At 38.4% G+C, this 22,519-nt stretch overlaps 1 protein-coding gene across 1 annotated transcript in view; it reads right to left on the reverse strand.

Moving 5' to 3' along the window:
- The window catches only part of st6galnac5.L (ST6 (alpha-N-acetyl-neuraminyl-2,3-beta-galactosyl-1,3)-N-acetylgalactosaminide alpha-2,6-sialyltransferase 5 L homeolog), a 107,462-nt gene extending 105,157 nt beyond the window's left edge, over positions 1 to 2,305 (reverse strand). Inside the window, exons 1-2 of the mRNA XM_018258188.2 lie at positions 2,051 to 2,305; positions 1,234 to 1,410 (exon numbers count right to left, since the gene is read on the reverse strand). Of these exons, the coding sequence (XP_018113677.1) occupies positions 1,234 to 1,410; positions 2,051 to 2,065 (192 nt within the window). The 5' untranslated portion in view covers positions 2,066 to 2,305. The remainder of the gene's footprint in view (positions 1 to 1,233; positions 1,411 to 2,050) is intronic.
- Positions 2,306 to 22,519: the final 20,214 nt, after the last annotated feature.

Consider the following 22,519-nt stretch of genomic DNA (forward strand, 5'->3'; position numbering starts at 1 on the left):
GATGGAGGGGTCTGTGACAACCCAAACAAAACACGTTGTTATTAATGGGGCTATTAACCTGTAGCAAACTGCCACTTTCTGGGAGAACTGAATCAACATATAAAAGCATCAAGAATTACACTACTTCTTTTCAAGAACAAACTTTAATCAAATGTCCCAAACACTTTTCAAGATAATATTATAAAGATGGTGTCCCTTTAACATGAGCAGCATAAGGAATCAGACAACAAAGCAGATACTGTACTTCTATGGGATAGCACTACCATTGGCATAAACATTATTGTTCACCACAGCTTAGGTAACTAGTGCCAACAGCTAATAAAGTTCACTAACTACAAAATCAGTAGTAAAAACTGGGCAAACAGTGTAATATGTGGCAATGCTGCCAAGGTAGGTTATCATTTCTGCTGTTATTATTATTAGGATTATTTTTACAGTACAGCATACAGCACGTTTAAGATACAGCTATTAGAATACAATCCACTGCTGCTGTTTCAGCACAATACAAATGAATGTGACATGAAATAAAAGACAACAAAACACTACAACAAATAAATAAACATTTGGCTTCTGCTGAAAAGTGCAAGTGAAACCTTCCTTTTCTTTTGTTTCATAAAAAGAGAAACAAAGCTGGATTGCACTCAATTACAAGATCCCCCTGGCTTTTCTGCAAAAAGCTGTCAAATTCAATAATGAGTGGGGGAGGTCCCTGAGGTTTCCAGATAGCGAGAGGCAGGCAAATATCACATAATAAGCAGGACAAAATGGCATGGAAACATATCGTTGTGAGATCCCTGTTGCTTTTCTCTCTCAGTGCACATGCTGTGTGAACTGCTCTGTCGGAGAGATTAGCATGTGCTTTGTATTGCTGGGATTTAATACACTGTTTGACTCCCTGGTTTAAAGGCCAATGCCACCATGAAAAGATATATCCCAAATCTTTCAGTCACACACAGACCAGCCCAACCTGAGCTTCAGAAATGGCCAGGGACTTGACCTGAAGCATTATCCATCAGCAGCAACCCCAAGTAGATCTAACGGCACATGAACAAGTTTCTCAGCATGTCAAAAAGAAAATCAATGCTGCTTTACAGCTTCTGCTCAGCTCTTGCCCAAGAAATATATAAAGTACCAGATAAGGTAATCAATCACCATGAGAGCAGTAAGGCATCACAGGATGAAGCCTGGCCCAGTGCCACGCTGGGAACCGATTTTGTAGTATTATTTACTTGCCTTGTGGTCTGAGATGCTGATATAGCCCTCCAGGACAGGAACAGAGAGGGGCTCCTTGTGTCTGCTTGCTCTTGTGATGTTTGTTCCACGCAGGTTGTTCTGATCCTTCTCACTGCCCATACTGCTGTACATGATCAGTAAGGTGCTGAGTGCTAAGAACACTGCCAGCCCATGGCGCTGTACACAGAGGAATGAAAGTCATTTTCATTTGCAACAAACAAACTTACTCAAATAGCTTCTCTATTTTTATATTCTCTATGCCACTGCACTGAATTAGCACCTCTTCTCTCTACATTTTCCATGCTGTATACATTCCCATCATACAGGGACACACTTTTATTTAATGATTTCCAACCTTTCCATCCCTTGCTGGATGTTGCAGATGCTGGACAGTGCTGGCTCAACATCAGCTGGAGAGACCCAGGACATTGCTCTAAAAACCACAAGTACACACATACACAGTCCCCCTAACAAAGCTGCATGGACTGGGCAGAGTTGGGCACCTACAGTAATCTCTGGCTCTCATTCACATTGGTTTCTTGACACCACAGTAACTTTTAATTGTCGTGCTACTGCATAATAACCCATCAGCAATAATCATTGGTACCTTATAACATTGCGTAGAAACCTTTCCTTCAAGCCTTGCTGCATGTCCCTGCCAAACAGCAGTTATCTTGGGAAAGTTCTCCCAGATCCCACCACTTGCATGCACTGTGATAGTGAGCCAGCTGCAGGTGCCAAAGCTCTCTCTCCAGCGCAAGGCTAACACTCTTCCCACCCCACAGCATTACACAATTACAAGTAACAATTGACTCACCAGCAGTGTCTTCATCTTGGGATCCTTCTCCCTCCTGTGATGATTAGGCTCTTGTAGCACAAAGGTAGCCCGACACTTTCCTATGTGCTGCTGCTGCTGCCATTGTGCAGACAGTCTGACATCTCCGTTTGGAGAGCGAGACAGAGTAGGGAGGGACTGGGGGGAGACAGGAGTGGGAGCTGTGCTGCTGCTGTTGCAGAGATTAGAGACAGAATTAAACTGGACCCTCTTGGTCTCTGTCTGATCTACACAAATGCTATCAGGAGGAGCAGCTCGCTGGGTCCTAAAGCTGCAGGCTTAGCTTATGCAGAGCACAATATTACAGTACTACTCTATGGACACGTTGCGTTGACAGATGTGGGGGTGGCGTGCACATTAGACTTTTCCACAGAGTCAGTGCAAAATAACAATGTAATATTTAATGTCAGACGCAATGCTACTTGTTACTAAAGAAAATTAGAACTTTATTGATTTTTCTCTTTTTCCCCATCAGGTCAGCTGTTGTTGCACTAAAGTCACTTAAAGGGGAAAATACAATTATTCAAAATCCTATTTTATTACATTAGTCAAGCAAAATTCACTTTATTAACACTGTAAAAATTATTTAATCTTGTTTTCTTAAATCTGGGAATTCATAATTATAGCTAGCAGGCAGGAGCCATTTTGTGAACACTGTTATTAAGACAAGCCTTGCATCATTTCAGAATCTTGATTGTGCACCAGAATGGGGGACCTGATGTCCATCCCATGCCCTGGCTACACAATTAAACATTGAAAAAAATGGGGAATGCATGTAGAGCAGTGACATCTAGGAAGTGCTGAATGGAAAGTGAAAGTAATTGTCTGCCCTGCCTCTATGCCTAATGCATAGAGGAGGGGCAGACAATATTTGATTGACAGCTGAGATTTTTAAATGCGTTTACAACAGCTATGAATGCTTTAATAAAAAATAGAAATTGGATTTCATATTTAATTTAAAAAGGACTTTTATTATACAGATTGTTATGTCTGTGTGACAGGTCCACTTTAAAACTGTGACAAAATGTACTTTCAGCTGAAATCTTGCCTCAGTATAATAGCATATACTCTGGCAAGACTGAGTCCACATGTAAATGTACAGGACTATCTGAAGACTGCTGGATTTTTCTCATTGCTGTCATCATTATTCAAACCCCATTTAAATGACAGTCATTGCATATACTATGTACTTTAACAGGTGTTGCAGAACAATTTGATGAAACCCCTATAGTGGTGCCTACCCCCAGCAACCAAACCCTCTTGTGCTTCCGGGTTCCAGAACATCAAACAGTGGGAGGGTGCTATGTATTGAATATAAAGTAGGGGCCAGGGATCACCCAACAAGGTGAATGTATTTGAAGGAGTAGTTCTTGAGGTAGTTCTAGTGTTATTCTAAGACAGTTTGCAGTTGGTCTTATTTTCTTTTATTCTCATGGCTTGTAAATTATTATTTTTGTTGTGCAGCAGCTGTCAGACTTGGAATTTAAACAGCTATTTGCTTTCTAGCAGCCAGGCAACAGTTAGGAATTCAGAATGAAAGATAAACAGTAAAGGCCTTGCTTATAAATAGAAGCAATACAAAATACAAAGAATAATATAATTCAAGAGGATGATTTTTAGTTGTGGAGGTGAGTGACTCTGACAGTCATCATATTGCATTTTCAATTCCATACCAGAAAATGGCAGAATTAAAAAAAAAAAAGACCAAATATTCTATACGATTCTTACATGATATGCAGTTAATGACGCTAGCATTAATAAAAAAATTTCCTCTGTTCACATATTGCGCCTTAACCACAAGAGAACAAAGATTGGACATTTTGTTGTTTACATAAGTGTGCAGTGAATGTAATAAATTGTCTAACTGACAAAAACTATGCCACTTTCAAGCAGGTGCTCAATTGAAACTTGAAGTAATAAACTGTGTTGAGAGCATTATTACATTGTGAAATGCAAATTTTGTAGCAAACAGTGTCTGGAAGACTTAAAGTAAAATTATTTAAAGTGAAAATTAAGGGGTTCTCATCTTACTTTGCAGCACTGAAGTCTAATAAACTACTGCGGACTCCACTGGGACAAGTATACCCACTATTTGCTCAGTTGCGGTGTTTGTTGGACACACCAAGGCATATTATATAGATGCCTAAATAGTTTAGAAGGCTTACAAGCCCACCACTGCTGGGGTCTGAGGACATTGATTGCTGGTATACTGGGACATGGTAGGACAACAACATTTCTTCTACTCTGATGGTGCATGATTTAACCCTTTAAGTAGCATGTACTGTAAAAATTTGCCATGGCTTAAAGGGCTTCCTGTACTGATCAACACTTCACAGGAATATCACAGGTGCCTTGTAAGTGCAAAACCACTATCTGTCTATCTATTGTAGGGTCAAGTTACCCTATGGTCTGAAAATCCCCACATGATTGGAAATCCCCAAATGTGGCCAGCTAAGTGTTGAGCCTAAATTGGATATGGGAGGGGGAGTGAGTCCTTTTCCCTAGTGAAGCGTGCCATGGCAGATTCCAGATTTGATGCCTGACGAAGGGGCACGCCCCCGAAACGTTACATTTGACGTAATAAACACGCAGGGGTCACCCCCGCTTCACTGGCTATCGTGTGTCTGGTATCTTTCACTGAGATTCCAGATTTGGCCAGAAGGTGTAATGTGCAGGCCAACTTGGACAGGTTTGGGCGGACCTTGCTGAAGCATTTGCCTGATGGGCATGTGTGGGTTTAGGAGTTTTTCTCGAACCGCACATCACTACTACCATATGCTAAGTCTCTTTTCTCTTCCTGAGGCTGCAGCATGGAGTACCACAAGGGTGGACTGGCCCTTGGTGAGCTTGGGTTACGGGCCCCAAGTATTCTAACTCATTAGCTTGTTTAATTAAACTACAAAAATTCAGTCTTTATGAAGTTATGTACATAATAGCACTCAAGGATTCGCTAAAGATGAGAAGTGGCTGATGCTAGTGTAAATTCGCCAGAAATCACATCTGCCAATTCACTAACAGACAATGCGTTTGTTCGCATTCTACCGCAAGGCTACTTTTCGCTCTGGTGAACAGTCATTACTCCGCAAATTCACTAAGATGGGACTTTTAGTGAACGTTACCTCTTTTGCCGGAGTTTACTTCGCCACCTCAGACCAGACGAAAGAATAAAATGAAGCTACATCTTCCTCAAACTTATGTCAGTGACATCATATCCTGTATGCCAGAAATGCTTTAAAGTTGTAAAAAACGCTGTTGGCTTTTCTTATTTAAAGCAGGATTGCCTTAAAATGTCCAAACTATTTAAGATTTATGTGTGAGGATTTTTTTTTAAAACTAATTTGAGGGGCATGCCACATTTGTTTAAGGGTGGGCTCGTGTCTAGGGCATAAGAGGATTTCTTCTGTCTTTATTATGGCTCATTGGACATGTGTTTGAAAAAGTGGCCACTTCAAGCATTTGCACCAACATCACTAATAAAGACATCAATACGACTTTAGGTACCTGCCCTATTCAAATTAACCTAAGTGCAAGAGTGCTAGCAAAGTTTCACTAGGCAGAAATTAACACTAGCGAAAATTCGCTATAAAATGCTCATCCAGCCGAAGTAACATTAGCAAAAATTCTCCAGCGTTCGGCTGTTGAGACACAACTTCACATCTTTAAGTGAATTAGTGTAGTGAATTTGCTCCATTGTCTTTGATACAAACACTTTGCTTAAATCATAAACTAAAAGATCATAAAAAAAACAATAAAATAAACTATGGGAAAAAATTAACATTAAATATGAGTTCATTCCCACTAAGGTATTGCTACTGTAAATCCACACCCCCCAGAAAAACATTTCCAATTGCAATTAAACTGTTAACAGTATCCTAGAGAGATTTTCTTTTTATGGCACGTTCAGTAACTTAAATAAGTAATGAATGTAATAAAATAAGAAGGTAATAAATTATCAGAATAAATAGGTGTTATTAGAAGTGGATCACACAGTTCCTTGGGGTGAGTCATATTTACTGGAACTTTAATTTAAGAAATGAATTACATTTTTGTACATGAAGTAATATATTGAGAGATATGGCCATTGTTAATATAAGACCTAGTAAGTTTACAAGAGATATATATATAGATGCACACGTATGCAACATGCAACAAACTACAATTTGCAACACAGCCTCAAGACTTTTTATATTTTTATTGTATGGTTATACGGCAATAAGGTGAAGAACGCAGTTAAAGGAGAAGGAAAGCTACAGAGGCATTTTATTGCCAATAGACTAGCTGCAATAGTGCAAGCTAAAATGTTATATTTATTCTGTAGAATGTTTTACCATACCTGAGTAAACAGCTCTAGAAACTCTCTGTTTGTTTAGGATAGGAGCTGCAGTATTAACATGGTGTGACATCACTTCCTGCCCGAGTCTCTCCCTGCTCTGGGCTCAGATTACAGTAGAGAAGGGAGGGGTGGGGGGAGAGGAGCAAACTGAGCATGCTCTTGCCCAGGGCAATAAGGTTTAAGCTGAAGGCAGGAAGTCTGATACAGAAGCCCATGAGTACACAATAGAAGGAAAGAAATGCTGTGTTTCTTTTGACAGGGGACTCAGAGCAGCATTACTTTGGGGGTTTACTGGTATATTTATATAGACCTTTCTGATAAGGCTTACTTAGTTTTAACCTTTCCTTCTCCTTTAAATCCAAACATAATATGTAATTCTAAGCAGCTTTCCTAGATACATTCATTTAAAATGTTCAGTGGTTTAAATGTCATTTTGAAAGTGTAATTGAAATTAAGAGCATTATTTGTTTGTCCCTTTCTGAACTACTGATTCTGAATATTGAAACAATATAGCAGAAATTAGCTCTCTTTTCAGCAAGGACTCTCACAATTCCTTCTTCACAGGCCTGTTAATCAGCTGGCTTCTACTATAGTAGGTCGATAGTAAGTACCATTGGAAAGATAATAAGGGGACAGATACTGTTTTCAACTGACAGTGTATTTATTGTAGACATTTGTAGAGCCTGCAACAGCATGGGTAAGGTTCACAGCTTATAGACATGGCCTTTATACCATAACTTTCTTAAAAGATACACTTGTTTGAGGTTCTTGTCTTTTTACTTCTTTCCCTTACCTTTCCCTCTTGTCATTTGTAATGTATTTTGTTGTTATAAAATTAGGAAAATATTACATTATAGTTCAATATTCTTATTTGCATTATAGACCTGATAAAATCTTATAACATCTCAAAACATGTACATTGTGGAGATTTTACCTATAATTACTTTCTTTCCAAGAGCTGTAGGGGTTTGTTCTGCATGATCTTTTGCGATGTTGATCAGACCATTAGCATTTTCCAGAAATAGAATAGAAATGTCAATAATCTGTACAGGGAATGTCCAAAGGAGACACATACTCCTTGTATTATATTCTAAAGGAAATCCTATACACCTATACATTTTTTTTAGGTATTTGTATTCTTTTGATCCTCTCTCTAAGAAATTTAGGTATCAATTTTTTTAATCAAGTGAGGTCTGCACACTCTTTTAGGTAGAAAGTCTATAAATGTTCAGCAAACCATACTGAGTTTGCACTCTTCTCCAGGTGTTCTTCTGAGAGACTGTGAAATTCTGTAGGCCTTCTCCTTTCACCACATCATAGAAAATGCAACATACACTATATGGAAGCTTGTGGACACCCATTCTAATTGGAACAGGCTACTTAAGACATCTGTATGTTAACTGCCAGTTTTTTAATTCTGTGCTTTCTACTTTATTGTAACAGTGGGAGTTGAAATTGCACTTGCCTGTATAGGGCTCTGACTTGAACCATACTGAGCCAGGCCTGGTTGCCCAACATCAGTGCTCAATCTCATGTATAAACAGAAGAATATCTCATCATTAATGTTTAAGCATTTACTGGAAAGTCTTTCCACAATAGTAATGGCTAAGGCTGCTTTATAAGCAAATTGAGGATAAACTTCATTTTAATATGCTTGTTTTGGAATGAGATGCGGGGCAAGCAGCTGTTCACATACAGTTGGCCATATAGTGTAGGTAATCATTTTTATCTTTGTTTTGAAATGGACCAGCCAGAAGATGGAACCTGCTTACTTATCAGACATTACACAGTGCCACATGTAAGTGAATTTTAGAAGGCATGAGTGAATAAGACAATAGTGAGGTGTCTAGTTTAACAGAGCAGCTTGCACTGTCACACAACACCAGTTTGAATTAGCTTGCTCTATTTAGGAGACACTACTAGGCTCTACATGCAGCCATATTTCATTCTTTCAAGAGTGGCGAATAATTCTTTAACAAAATCTATTGTTATTTTGATATTTTTGTAACTTTTCTAATCTAAAAAAATATTTTTTTTTTAAAAAAAAAACTTTCCTGCATGGTGGCTATTTCCCCTGAATGTGCAGATGGCACAACTCCAGGCAGAAAAAGAGGAACTAGTTAAGTGTAAACATTAGCTAACAAATAATGTTGTGCCTAATAAAAGAAAACATAATTTTAAGCAAAAAATTTACATTCATAACAAATTTTCTATGGTTTCCAAATTATTTGTATATGCATTGCTAATGAAAGCAGTGTCTATCTATCCTTTTCTATTCTCTGCCCTGGTGGCTCAGTCTGTTGGTATAATGTAAGACAAGCCAGCTGTCTTTGCAGGGGAACTAAGACTTTTGGAACAGTGGAGGGGGGTGATATCACTCAATCTTGCAGTACAGGAGTGACTGAAGTTTATCAGACCACATGACTGGGGGCTCCTGGAAAGCTGACAATATGTTTAGCCCCATGTCATATTTCAAAACTAAATATAAAAAAAAATTTGTTTGCTCTTTTGAAAAGTGCAGAAGTCTGCTAAAGCATGATTAACATGTTTTCTCATGACAGTATCCCTTTTAAAAGGAGTTAGGCAAATGCTGCTTTCAAAAGCAATTGTTTTTACAATAACTTTAAAAGCACTGAACATTTTTAATAAATGTATATTGGAAAGTTGCTTTGAATTATGTTTTTTATTAGGCAATTTTTTATTTTGGGTTTAACTTGCTTTTTAAGTCTTTAGATAGATCTTCCAAGAGCCAAGACCTTTATAATAATTTATCGTATTATATTTAACTGATTTACCAGCTTGAACAAAAGTATTTGTTCTTTCTCGATGAGTACATACATCTGGTATATTTTGACATTTTTACAGTTTGCAATTGAAAGCATTTTTCCTTGCAGCCATTGCTCCACAGTACAGAATAACTTGTACCTAAAGCTACATGAAGATGGAACTAAAGATTATGTGGGGTATGGGGTATTTTTTTATCATATTTTCATACCTTGCCCCTAAACAGTTACATTCCATGAATGTTTGAAGAACTTGATGAAATACATGGGATTAAAATACTGTTTCTAACAAGCTGCTGCCAGTGGGTCTTATTTATGAATAGGTGTATGATATGCAATGTTGCCAAAGCCATCTGTAGTCTTAATAAATGACTTCACTGATAGACAGTACCTGCTACTATTGCCTTGCTGTAAGCAGACCACTGCACTCTTCTTGTCTTATAAGTAAGCATAAATGAGGATTAAGTGAGTTTAAAAAAAATAAGCAAATTTTGCTGCTTATAAACAATCGTGCACCTGAAAAAGATTGCCACTTGTATAACAGCATTTAATTTGTGTGATTGCCCCAGCTCTGTAGTAACAGTGATAGCAGTAGTTTGTTATGTAAGTCTCAATGTTTTCATCATTAATTTTATGTCATAGTGCTGAACCATGAATGATTCATTTATCTATTTAAAAATGTATCCTATGTATGTCTCTCTCTCTGCTCCTAACGATCCACCTAGTTATGTATCTTGCTATCAAGCTTGTGCTGCTGCTGATCATGTTCTACATTAATGCACAAATGCAATGTTTTGTTTGGGCTTTTCATTTTTAACCTGTAATTAGGTAATTGCATGTATTTCTGGGGTACCCAAGCCCACTGCAAACATAGTAATGGGTAAGCTCCTCCAACTAATTTGACCATATATGTTTTTTTTTTTCGGGCATGTCAAACATTTGCCAGTCTATTTTAGGGAAAAGGTTGTATTCCCATAATTTTATTGTGAAACTTCCTTACAGTATTGGATTTTTAGATGTTACTTGACCTGCTTAAACTTGTGGATATGTCTGTCCACCTGCATGAATGGCACTTGACAGCTTTCCAACTGTAAGAAGAATTTCACCGGCACACAGGAGTTGCAGTAGCAGGGCAAGCCCTTGCAATTTTATTATGCAGTAGTGCAACATTTCGGGGTCACGCCCCTTTGTCAAGCATCATGCTTGACAAAGGGGTGTGACCCCGAAACGTTGCACTACTGCATAATAAAATTGCAAGGGCTTGCCCTGCTACTGCAACTCCTGTGTGCCGGTGAAATTCGTCTTACCCTTGTTGTGAGGATTCCTCTATCACTGGGCACCAGGATAAGAACCTTTGGGAGTGTGTGGTGTGCGGCTTCTCCAAAGTTTACTTGAGCTTTCCAACTGTGACACATTTCAGTGAAATTCCATTATATTGATCTGACAGTTCCTTATGTCTGCGTTCCCATCCAGAGCAGTATTTGGGTATTATTTTGGTGCTGATTGTCAACCCCTCCCCTGTCCTGCTCCTCTCCCTACCATTTGAAAAAAAAATCATAACATTAAACCATTCCTTCTATTGGCATCACAACTGTCCTCTTGGAGAATTCAGATGTTAGCAAATGTATGATCTAATGGATGTTATGCATGTTATAGGTGAACAGAGAAATTATTAATACAATTAAAAAGTAAAACCTAAAAATTGTATTAGAAAAAAATCTACTCCATCTTACTGTATTTTATGTACTAAGTCCTATACATATGGAACCTTTATTCTAATGGCCCTTGGTTATTCTCACAATTTTCTGGTAAGTTTCTTTTGAGTATGGATTTCAAAGCAGAGACACACAGACAGAACATGGGCATTTAGTGTTTTGTGCAAAACTATTTTTTTGGGTATTCATTTAACAACAGGACAACATTAAACCCTGTGATTCTAAGAGACTCTGACAAGACTCGGGCAAGTAAGAAGGTTTGTCTGACTGAATAGTTGCACAATATACAGTGCCTCTATCATTGTGTTACTTGGTGATGGACGTATGTCACATCACATCTTCTCTAGTCCATCTTGTCAAAGTCTTAGGCTTCTGCTTTCTGTTTCACGCAGCTTTTAAAATAACTCTATCTCTAAAGAATCGCTATGCCAGCAAACCTATTCACAGACATTGCTTCTGATTTCCATATTTCATCAGTGACCTTGTTTTTAAATCCTACTTACAAACCATCAACACTTTTACCCAGAGAGTGCGATAAAAAGTACTTAAGGGCACTTTTGCAGACATTTCACAGATCAATAATTTGCATTTAAAGCCTTTATAAAACCATAGAACCTGCAACAAAATACATTTAACTTTTCCATTTGCATTTACTTGTTACAGTTTTAGTAGATAGATGTGATAACACAGTTAGTTATCCTTCTGTTCAAAATAAAACCTTAACTAGCATTTATTTTTCCCCATAATACAATCCAAAAAAAATTCAAGCTACTTGATTTAGGAACAACTGAGGAACTCATCACACTGAATGTTACAGCCTTGTTTTATTTTATACACCGTATAGTCACGGCATTACCATGCTTTATATGTTTAGTGAAAAATGAGCCCCATATTTGCATTCAGAAGAGGATTTGCTGGTATACCAGGCACAAATTTCAAAATCAATTATCAGATGAACAATTTATTTCATGGAAGAACCTTGGTACTAAAAAGGCTCATAAAATGTTTGTTTAAAAACGTTGGCTTTAGTAGAACATATTCCTCGCAATTCTGCTGAAATGGGTTTGAAATTGGTTTTCAACTTTACAGAGAAAGATGAGTTTTGTGCCAGGTGCAGAAGGAGAGAGCAGGAAATGTTCCCACTGACAACAGTCTGCAAGTCATTTCAAGCTACGATTGGAAATCACTTTCCAAGGAGACAAGGAACTGTATTGTAGTAACTATAATCTTTCCAAAAGCATAATACAAAGGTGGTTGAGTGGTTAAGCAACCATGTAGGCTGTGATTTTCATGCCTGAAGTGGTTTCCAGCTTTGTGTCACCTTGTGGAAAATCACTTGATCATCATATTCCTCATGAAACCACAATAGCCTTTTATTTGCCACCAAAGGACTTTACTGGATACTTGATACAGTTTTAATAATGTACTTAATGGCCTCTATACCCCCTCCCCAGTTACTAGTCCTTAACTGATACATGTGACATCTATCATAAAAATCAAGCATCAATCTAGATTAAGCCCATAACAAAAAACTTTGGGAGTCAAATCAATGATACCATGTTGCAACAAAGTCATCCTGCTAGCACACTGTACAGATTCCCACTGTACTTGGGGGAAAAGGAGTGATGCTAGCACAGGATGCTATCAATGTACAGTATGATCTGAAAATCATTCTACCATAGACCTCCAAGGGGCAGATTTATCAAGGGTCCAATTTCGAATTTGAAAAACTTGGAAATTCGAATTCAAAAAGACCAACATAAAATAAATCATAAATCAAGGTTTTTTTTGGCCGAATAGGTCAGTTTTCAATCGAATAGGTCCATATTTGTCTGAATTCGAATCGAAGGAGTAGCACAATCGATCGAATTCGATTCAAACTTTTTCCCAAAAAAACTTTGATTTTTCAAAGTCCACCAATTGACTCCAAATAGGTTCTATGAGGTCCCCCATAGGCTAAAACATCAATTTGGCAGGTTTTAGATGGCAAATGGTTGAAGTCGAATTTTTCAAGAAATTCTAATTTTCAATCCTTTTTCAAATTCATATCAAATTTGGACTATTCCCTAGTTGAAGTAAACAAAATTAGCTCGAAATTCGAATTTTCACTTCAACCTTTGATAAATCTGCCCCAAGTGTCCATGCATTCAACATCTTTGTACTGTAGGAAATAAATGAATCAGAAAGTTAATATGTAATGATTTTCAAGCTTTAGGGCTTTTTACTGCCTCTTAAAAGGAATTGTAATGCTGGAAACGAAAATGCTGTGTTTCTTTTAGATCAGTGGTTGCCAGGTGGGAGCAGGGCCAAGGGGGAAGCTTGAAGGTAAAGTTCAGTGAGCTTTGGGTAGAATGCCTATTGCTTTCCAAGATACAGTAGTTCGAAAATCAACTAGTATGAGATATAGGGGGTTATTTACTAAAATCCAAATTTATCACATAATTAAAATAAAAAAAAGCTTGACCAAACTCCCATATTTATTAATAAAATAACTCGAATAAATCGGATCAGAAAAACACCTGATACAATTGAGTGAAAACCCGAATCATACAATTTTATCTGACTTTTTTCACCAAATCACTCGATTTTTTTGAGTTTTGGCCTAAAACCCCAAATTTATTGGATTATCGGTCTAAATCCCACACAAACATGACCTTGACACGTCTGAGATAGCGGATTTTCAGATTCAGGTTTTTTGCCATATTGGGGTATAAACAATCTTGAAAAGGTCGAGTTTTTGCCCTAAAAAGACAGACCAGATAAATTTGAGGTTTGGTAAATAACCCTAATAATGTAACTATCTATTGAATTTTTTAGCTATTTTGAAACTATTGCTGATGCAACAATGTTGTTTTATAATCTGTAGCCTTGTGTATGAGGCCAAAAAGGTTGACAACCACTGTTCTAGATAAACAAAGCTGTCACTTTTTCTCAGAATTCCTTTCCCAATGCTACAATGTCAGTTTGTGTGATAATCCTTTTAAAATTGCATGAACACATTAGGGGCATGACAAGTGCTAAGCGGTCCGGAAATGATAAAGAGCACGCAAGGTTAAAATCTCAAATTTTTCATGGAAAAAAGCTGCAAAAAGTCCGCCATCTCAGGCCATGTATTGAAAATAATTTATGTTTTATTTCAGGAGTGTACCTGTTATAATTCACGAGGGAGGTTATTTACTAAACTACAATTTTTTCTGGTCAGAGTTTTCGGGCAAAAACTAAAAATTTTTGTGGGCATTTTTTCTATTATTATATTTTTATTAGTGGTGCTTGCGAAGCAAAGCATCACTACTGTTATCTTGCAAACTTATTTTTATTCTTCTTCCGTATGAAAGTTTGGCGCGTAACTAGTCCCGCACCGTTTGTCCTAGACCCATGAATGAGGTGTCAAATTGTGCGGCTTAATCGGGAATGGGGTGGTATGACTTTTCTAAGGGGTGGGTGGTTAATTGCCCCTTGCGGGGGCAATTAACCACCCCGAAAAGTCCCATAGATTAACATTGAGGCCAACTTTTGACGGATTCTAGCGCAGAGAGGGAATCTTGTAGAAACGTTAAATTTACCACATTTGAAGAGGTTTGCGACCTGTGTCAGATGATACCCCATACGAGGGTATAAGTTTTACCCCCGGGGCAGGAGAGGTCCCCAAATTTGCCCCATTGACTTATAATGGGGAATTTATCGAATAATTAGTTTGTCGCAGACCCATGAATGAGGTGTCAAACCGTTCAGCTTATTCGGGAATGGGGTGTTGTGACTTTTCTGTCCTATTTTGGGGACCCAAAAAAGTGAGCGGAGCCGCAAACAACCAATCAGATTTTCCCTATTGACTTCAATGAGAAAATGTAAACAGCTGTAATTCTCACAGTAATAAAGCCAGAGCTCCCAAACTTGGCACCGTGGGTCACTGGGTGACTGCAGCCAAAATTTACAAAAAGTGGGCGGAGTCTATAACAGCCAATCAAATTTCAGCCATTCAATTAAATAGGAAAATTTTAAACTGCTGCCGCTCTTAGACGGTTAATGGCAGCCTCCTCAAAGTTGGCACAGTTGGTCACTGGGGGACTGGGATTAAAATTAAGAAAAGTGGGTGGAGCCAAAACCAACCAATCAGATTTCTTTGATTGGTTTTAATGGGAAAAATTAAGAAGGCTGCCATTCTCTCAGTATTGATGTCAGGGACCTTGAATATCACAAATGTGGTCGCTGGGGGTTTCCACTTCAAGTTTAGAAAAAGTGGGCGGAGCCACCAACAACCAATCAAATTTCATTCATTGATTTTCAATAGAAAAAAATAGAAATGCTGCCATTTTTACACATTAAATGACAGCATTCCCAAACTTTGGTATGTTAGTCACTGAGTGACTGTGGTTCACAATTAGGAAAAAAAAGGCGGGGCAACAACAGCCAATCAGATTTGGGCCTGAGTTTTGCCACGGCAAGCACCACTCACATTTTCTTCAGGAAATGTACCTCTCTAGTTTTTATTCTTCTTCCGTATGAAAGTTTGGCGCGTAACTAGTCCCGCACCGTTTGTCCTAGACCCATGAATGAGGTGTCAAATCGTGCGGCTTAATCGGGAATGGGGTGGTATGACTTTTCTAAGGGGTGGGTGGTTAATTGCCCCTTGCGGGGGCAATTAACCACCCCGAAAAGTCCCATAGATTAACATTGAGGCCAACTTTTGACGGATTCTAGCGCAGAGAGGGAATCTTGTAGAAACGTTAAATTTACCACATTTGAAGAGGTTTGCGACCTGTGTCAGATGATACCCCACACGAGGGTATAAGTTTTACCCCCGGGGCAGGAGAGGTCCCCAAATTTGCCCCATTGACTTATAATGGGGAATTTATCGAATAATTAGTTTGTCGCAGACCCATGAATGAGGTGTCAAACTGTTCAGCTTATTCGGGAATGGGGTGTTGTGACTTTTCTGTCCTATTTTGGGGACCCAAAAAAGTGAGCGGAGCCGCAAACAACCAATCAGATTTTCCCTATTGACTTCAATGAGAAAATGTAAACAGCTGTAATTCTCACAGTAATAAAGCCAGAGCTCCCAAACTTGGCACCGTGGGTCACTGGGTGACTGCGGCCAAAATTTACAAAAAGTGGGCGGAGTCTACAACAGCCAATCAAATTTCAGCCATTCAATTAAATAGGAAAATTTTAAACTGCTGCCGCTCTTAGACGGTTAATGGCAGCCTCCTCAAAGTTGGCACAGTTGGTCACTGGGGGACTGGGATTAAAATTAAGAAAAGTGGGTGGAGCCAAAACCAACCAATCAGATTTCTTTGATTGGTTTTAATGGGAAAAATTAAGAAGGCTGCCATTCTCTCAGTATTGATGTCAGGGACCTTGAATATCACAAATGTGGTCGCTGGGGGTTTCCACTTCAAGTTTAGAAAAAGTGGGCAGAGCCACCAACAACCAATCAAATTTCATTCATTGATTTTCAATAGAAAAAAATAGAAATGCTGCCATTTTTACACATTAAATGACAGCATTCCCAATCTTTGGTATGTTAGTCACTGAGTGACTGTGGTTCACAATTAGGAAAAAAAGGGGCGGGGCAACAACAGCCAATCAGATTTCAGCCTTTGACCTTAATGAAAAATGATAAACTGCTGCTATTATCACGGTTTAAATGCTAGGTGTACCAAACTTGGCTCAATTACTCACTGGGTGACTGCGGTCAAAATTTAGGAAAAGTGGGTGGAGCCATAAACAGCCAATCCGTTTTCACCTATTGACTTCAATGTAAAATTTTTGATTACCGCCGTTCTCACAGTTTTAAAACCGGAGGCCCCAAACTTGGCACTGACCATGACTAGGTAACTGGGGTTAAAATTCAGAAAAATGGGCGGAGCTTAAGACAGCCAATCAAATTTTACCTAACGCTATTCAATGGGAATATTTAAATTCCTGTCATTCTTACACTGTTAATGTAAGAGTGCTCAAACTTGGTCCATTTGGTGACTGGGTTGTAAATTTTTAAAAGTGGGCGGAGCCAAAAATAGCCAGTTTGTTTGGATTGATTTCAATGGTAAAATTTGGTTGGCTTTAAATTTCACCGGTTTAATCCGGATTCTACCGACTTTGTGTACTCTCTAGGCACCAGGGGCGACTGGGCAAGACACCCAACATATATGGGGGGCCTGAGTTTTGCCACGGCAAGCACCACTCACATTTTCTTCAGGAAATGTACCTCTCTAGTTATTTATTATACCCCAAAGCTGCCAAACTTGCCAAGGTCATGTAGAAGCCGATGTACATTATACAATTTGAAGGTATCGTGGTCTATGCTGGGTTTCGTCCGATAATCAGAAAAATTCAGGATTTTCAGGCAATAACCCGAAAAACATTGAGCGATTTGGGTGCTAAATCCCCAAAAAATTATGTTTTGGGTATTTGATTGCTTTTGTCTAGTTTTTTCCTGACCCAGATTTTTTGAGTTATTTTATTGATAAATAAGATAAAATCGTGGATGGGAGTTTGGTCGAGCTTGGTTTAATTAAAATAACCACATTTTTATTTAATTATTTATTTTATTAAATAACCCCCTTAATTTGCCCAGGAGCAGTAGTCCATAGGAACCAATCAGCAGAAAGCATTTACAGGTCACCTATATAAAAGCAGACATCCTATTAGTTGCTATGGGTCACTGCTCTTGGGCAAACTTATTGCCTTTTATTTATTATATGCCCGAATGGACCTTATTTATCAATAAAAAAGTCAGAAAAAAAATTGGTCGGGCAAATACTACGAATTTAAGTCGGCGGTTATAATATTACCATTCACAATGAATTGATATCTAAAAAGTCTTTTTGGTCCAAAATCCTCGAAATTATTGGATATCAGTACAGACAACAGCAGACACTGGAACCTTCCCCATTGACTTATACAGGACCTCGAGAGCTTTGAGATGCCGGATTTTCAGAGTCAGACATTTAAGACCATCAAGCTTTTAATAAATTCCGAAAAATTCTTAGTTTTTTTTTTTTTAGTCTGAAAACCACAAATTATTTGAATTTCGGATATTCGGAGCATAATAAATAACCCTCATAATCTTAGTTTTGCTCTTAACCTAAAGAGAGGAGGGGACATAAAATGATAGCTGTCATTCCAGTTCCTCCATACTAGGCACAATTAAGAGAGATATTGTTGAAGCTAGGATGACTTTAAATGCTATTAAGCCCTTTACACATTTGTTATGTATCCAGAAACACTGCTTTCAACCTGATCTATTTTTCGATCGCATTATTCTTCAGCAGGTTCAATTTGCTAAAGTGTTTTTATGGATTTAAATGCATTCTATCAAAATTCACTATGCTGCTCACATAAAAAATATCCAACAAAATGCTTTGCCTAAAATTCTCATTAGAACACTGTATTCCCGTGTTTTCTTAAATATGTTACCTAGTTTCCAACAATTTTATTCTTAACAAAAAAAAAAAATCTGCGTCTATTGCAAATAAGAATAAGAGGGAAAGATAATAAAAAAAAGATAATAAAAAAAAGGATATCAACACTTGTTCATACTTGCTGCCCAGATGGGGCTATTGGATTCTAGTTGGCTTCAATGAAAATATGTGTTTGAATTCGGTTAAACCTGGAAATTGTTTGTTGATTATCTCATAATGATTTGGATGTGGAGGTGCTGACAAGTCTCTGCCATGTCTCTTACACAGACTCTGAATGGTAAACCATCAATGCAGCCAGCAATTTTCAGCATGATTATCTGTATAATATAAAGCAGCAAAGTTCCACTTGAGTCATTTTTTGGATAAATTATTATTAGAATGTATGATTAGCGATGGAGAGCTTTTAGGGTTAAAAGGTATCAGTGAATCAAATAAATGTTAAAAAAAATGGCTACAAAATATTGTGGGCCTGGTAATTTTTCATCCTCTGGCTGCACTTGACACTCAAATTAGAAGCACAATGAGGGAACTTGATGAATCACTGAGAGCAAATTATCTGCTTTTTCAGTGCCTCTGCAATAGACTACAAAGGGGAGCTCATGCATTTTGCAGAGCAGACTCTTCAGCTGATTCTATGCAGGTTGCCAAGTGCTGCCATATCTCCGGGGAAACATTTTGTCATAGTATATTAGAGCGCTGTATTTATGATTTAGGAAATGGCTTGTTGTTTAACATCTGTTTCACAATATGGCTGACCAAATACCTTGTATTTATAACCTTTAAAAACAGGCATATTTGCCCATTGTGATTTTATATTGCCATCACTTATAACACTTTACTATTGGATAAACCTCTTTAGTGCTAAGACAGGGGGCCAAAGTAGGAAAAAATCTGAAATCAGCTGTCAGTATAAAAAATATGGTTTTGTGCATATGCTTACATACAAACAGCCGCAAATGCACATACGTATGTGCACTCATTCATACATCTAAGTGCCCTAAAAGCATTTACACACAATACTTACACTGCTTTCTTAAAATAATGTGCACCATTTCTAGGAAGCTTGTTTTTTTTATTAAAAAAAACTGCAGTTTTTCTGGCAGAGCTTTCATGAATATGAATTATGTAAGGCTCCAATGAACACAATGGATCCAGTGGGTATTTGTTTAGACAACAGATAAAAGATGACTGGACACAGTGGAGCTGATAGGAAACACACTGGAAGAAAAGCAGAAGTTGGAGGTTGAACAGGAAAGATATCACATAAACTATACAGAAATATGGAAATAATTGGCAGGTTATTAGCTTTTAAGAGTAAATAAAGCTTATATTGAAAGTCATTTTATTCTTTTTATTTAAAATATCCCACAACTGGAATTTAGGTCACATAGGAAGTTTTGTCACTAATTATGAGCAAAACTGCCCTTGTTTTGCTGTGCTGAAAATTTGTGAAACCACATAAACATTTTCAAAATGGCAAAATTTCATGTCATAGGGTGTTTTTTTACAGCATTTTTTCTCGTGTCAAATGCATTGCAGTCAATGGGTGTTTTTTTCACACATTTTCCAGATAAGAGATCTTTCCAAAATTTGTATCACCCTACCTTACTTCTGCTAAAAATCATTGAAACATTAAATAAATCCAATTATTATAGTATTCTGGATAACTGGTTTCTGGATCCCCTAATTGTAGAAGATTTTATATTTCTAGAACATAGAGAACCCATGCACTTAAAAGTACTGAAATCCTGAAGATAATTGTAACAAGTTGCTGAAATTAAAAATTAGAATTATTTGCCTTTAATTTATGTAGGGACCCATAAGGGTTAATGTACCCCTTTGGCTTTAAATCCCTACACTTCCTGATCTCCTTAGTTGCTGGGTAGAGGCCCATGTAGCTAGTTGTAATTTCAATATCCAAGATATTGACCAAGAGGCTTTATGACCACATCCTGTCACTGTCACCAACGACACCCTATATCCAGAACCAGTGCTAGGCTCCCCGATCTCAGCTCTTGCTTCTGCCTTTCACCTCAGGAGGAGCCCTCAGCTAATTGGATACCACCAGGTCTTACTAAGAGGAGCAAAGCTACAGGTTCTGGACGAGCACGATCATCTCACCAAGGATACTGGATGGAAGAGCACAACTTGGAAGACAGTCCAGTCAACACAGCATGGAACAGGCAGGCTGGGCCAGCACAAGCAAAGTTAGAATAGTCAGACAGGCTGAAATCAGAATTGAAGAGCGTAGAATAGTTAGACAGGCCAGAATCAGGATTGGAGAACGTAGAATAGTCAGACAGGCAGGGTTTAGCTTGGAGAGGTCAGAGTAAACAGCCAGGCAAGGGTCAGGATATAGAGTACAGAATGGTCAGGCAAAGCAAGGGTCAATAACAGAAGATCAGGCAGGTTTCACATAGGAATAGCACCAGGAACAAACTAATTGAACCTAACAACGGGCAATATGTAATTTTACAAAGCCCCTTTAAATAGTTTAAATTGCGACATGACGTCATCACGCCAGCGCATAAACCCAGTAGCACATGGCCACGGGCGCCATAGGAGAACCGGCACAGAAGAGGAAAGGACACATGCGGTGGGAGTCCCCGCCAGAGATACGTCGGGGGAACCTGCCACCCGCTAGGCCACCAGGGAGAGGCACTGGACCACAAGGGTAAAGTTTATTCCTTACAGTCACACTTTGGTATAGTGAGTGAGAATGGGTAGATCTTTCTCTTTGGCTCCTGGTGTCTGACCCATCCGGAGGGAGCCTGGGTACACCAAGGCCCAGTAAAGCCTGTTTGCCCTAGAGGACCTAAACCTCTATTGTGGAAGTCGGGGAGTAGAGACCCTGTGAATGAGGCTTGTGAGTAGCAGGAATATAATTGCTATAGACTCTCTAGGAGAGTGAGGGAAGATATAAAGAGCAGTTTTGTGCTCCATCAAGGAGGTGCAGCAGGGAGTAGCTTCCCAGGCTGTAAGATTTGCCTACAGTGAAGGGACCACAGTGAATAGGGTGTCAGGCATTAGGTTCTCCTCCCTGACCACTCCACTGGGTGAGATCCAGACAACGTGTGAGGTATTTTTGCCTGGAGGGGAGTTGTACTGCCTTGACTACATCCTTAGGGAATGCACCTGCCTCTACCTCTGATATACTGTCTGAGCTGTGTGCCTATATATTCTGCAAATGCCTCTTTACTGATGTGGATCATTTGCCTCTGACAAAAAAAGTTATTTTGTTCTGTTTGATTTGCAAGAACCTCCTCGCGCCCATTTCTTTATTGGTTAAAGCACAGTAGCCTGTGGGAGTTGTAGCTGCACTACACCACAGCTTCATTTCTTCAATTTCTGAAGGCTCTGCCTTAAGTGATAGAGTCCAGTGTAACCCATGCTCTAGTATTCTACTGGATGTTAACCCCGTTGGCCTGGATAGTCCAAAAACATATTACATTAACTTTATGGGAGATGGTCTTCCCATATTTTGGACCTTTTTGGATTTCTATACAGATTTCCAATGGATCTCATACCTGTACTGCCATTGGGGGGGGGCCCTTTTTAATTTTTAAAATTTGTTATTCCAGTGCAACCAAATGAATGCTGAAACTGTAGTGCAGATTCTTGAAAATATTCGGCAAAAGAGAAAAACTGTAAAAGACAAACAAACTTTGCTCAGTTCTCATGTATGTCAATTCACTTCCTGTGCATATGACAAAATGGCCGAAACTAAATTTGAATTGTAAACTGTGGGAATTGCTGAAGGTAAACCACATGAATCACAAAATCGACATGTGACTTTACCCAAACAACATCTAACAAGCTAGTATAATGAACATATTATTACATCCAGGGTATGAAGATTATAGATAAGTAGGAGAAAGAAATAGTTATACAAGGGATTTAAAAGCAGAGAAATTCTGATTAATTTGTAATATTTCCACAGTTGCTCTCAATGAAAAATAGTGTGTGGAACTGCTCGCATGACAACAGCAAAAATTATTTATTTTCCCTATAATTCAAAAGGAAGATCCCATATCCCATATCCAAGAAAAGTATTTTTTTTTTCCAAGTTGTTTTTATTAATAGTCAAACATGTACAACAATGAAACACATTTGGACCTTCCAGAGGTCCACAGTCGCAGGTAAAATAGCAAAGAGTAATGTATACATGCGTTATAAGATTGAAGATCTAGTAGATAGGA

Source organism: Xenopus laevis, chromosome 4L (assembly GCF_017654675.1).
Source record: "Xenopus laevis strain J_2021 chromosome 4L, Xenopus_laevis_v10.1, whole genome shotgun sequence".
In the NCBI taxonomy this organism is placed as follows: domain Eukaryota; kingdom Metazoa; phylum Chordata; class Amphibia; order Anura; family Pipidae; genus Xenopus; species Xenopus laevis.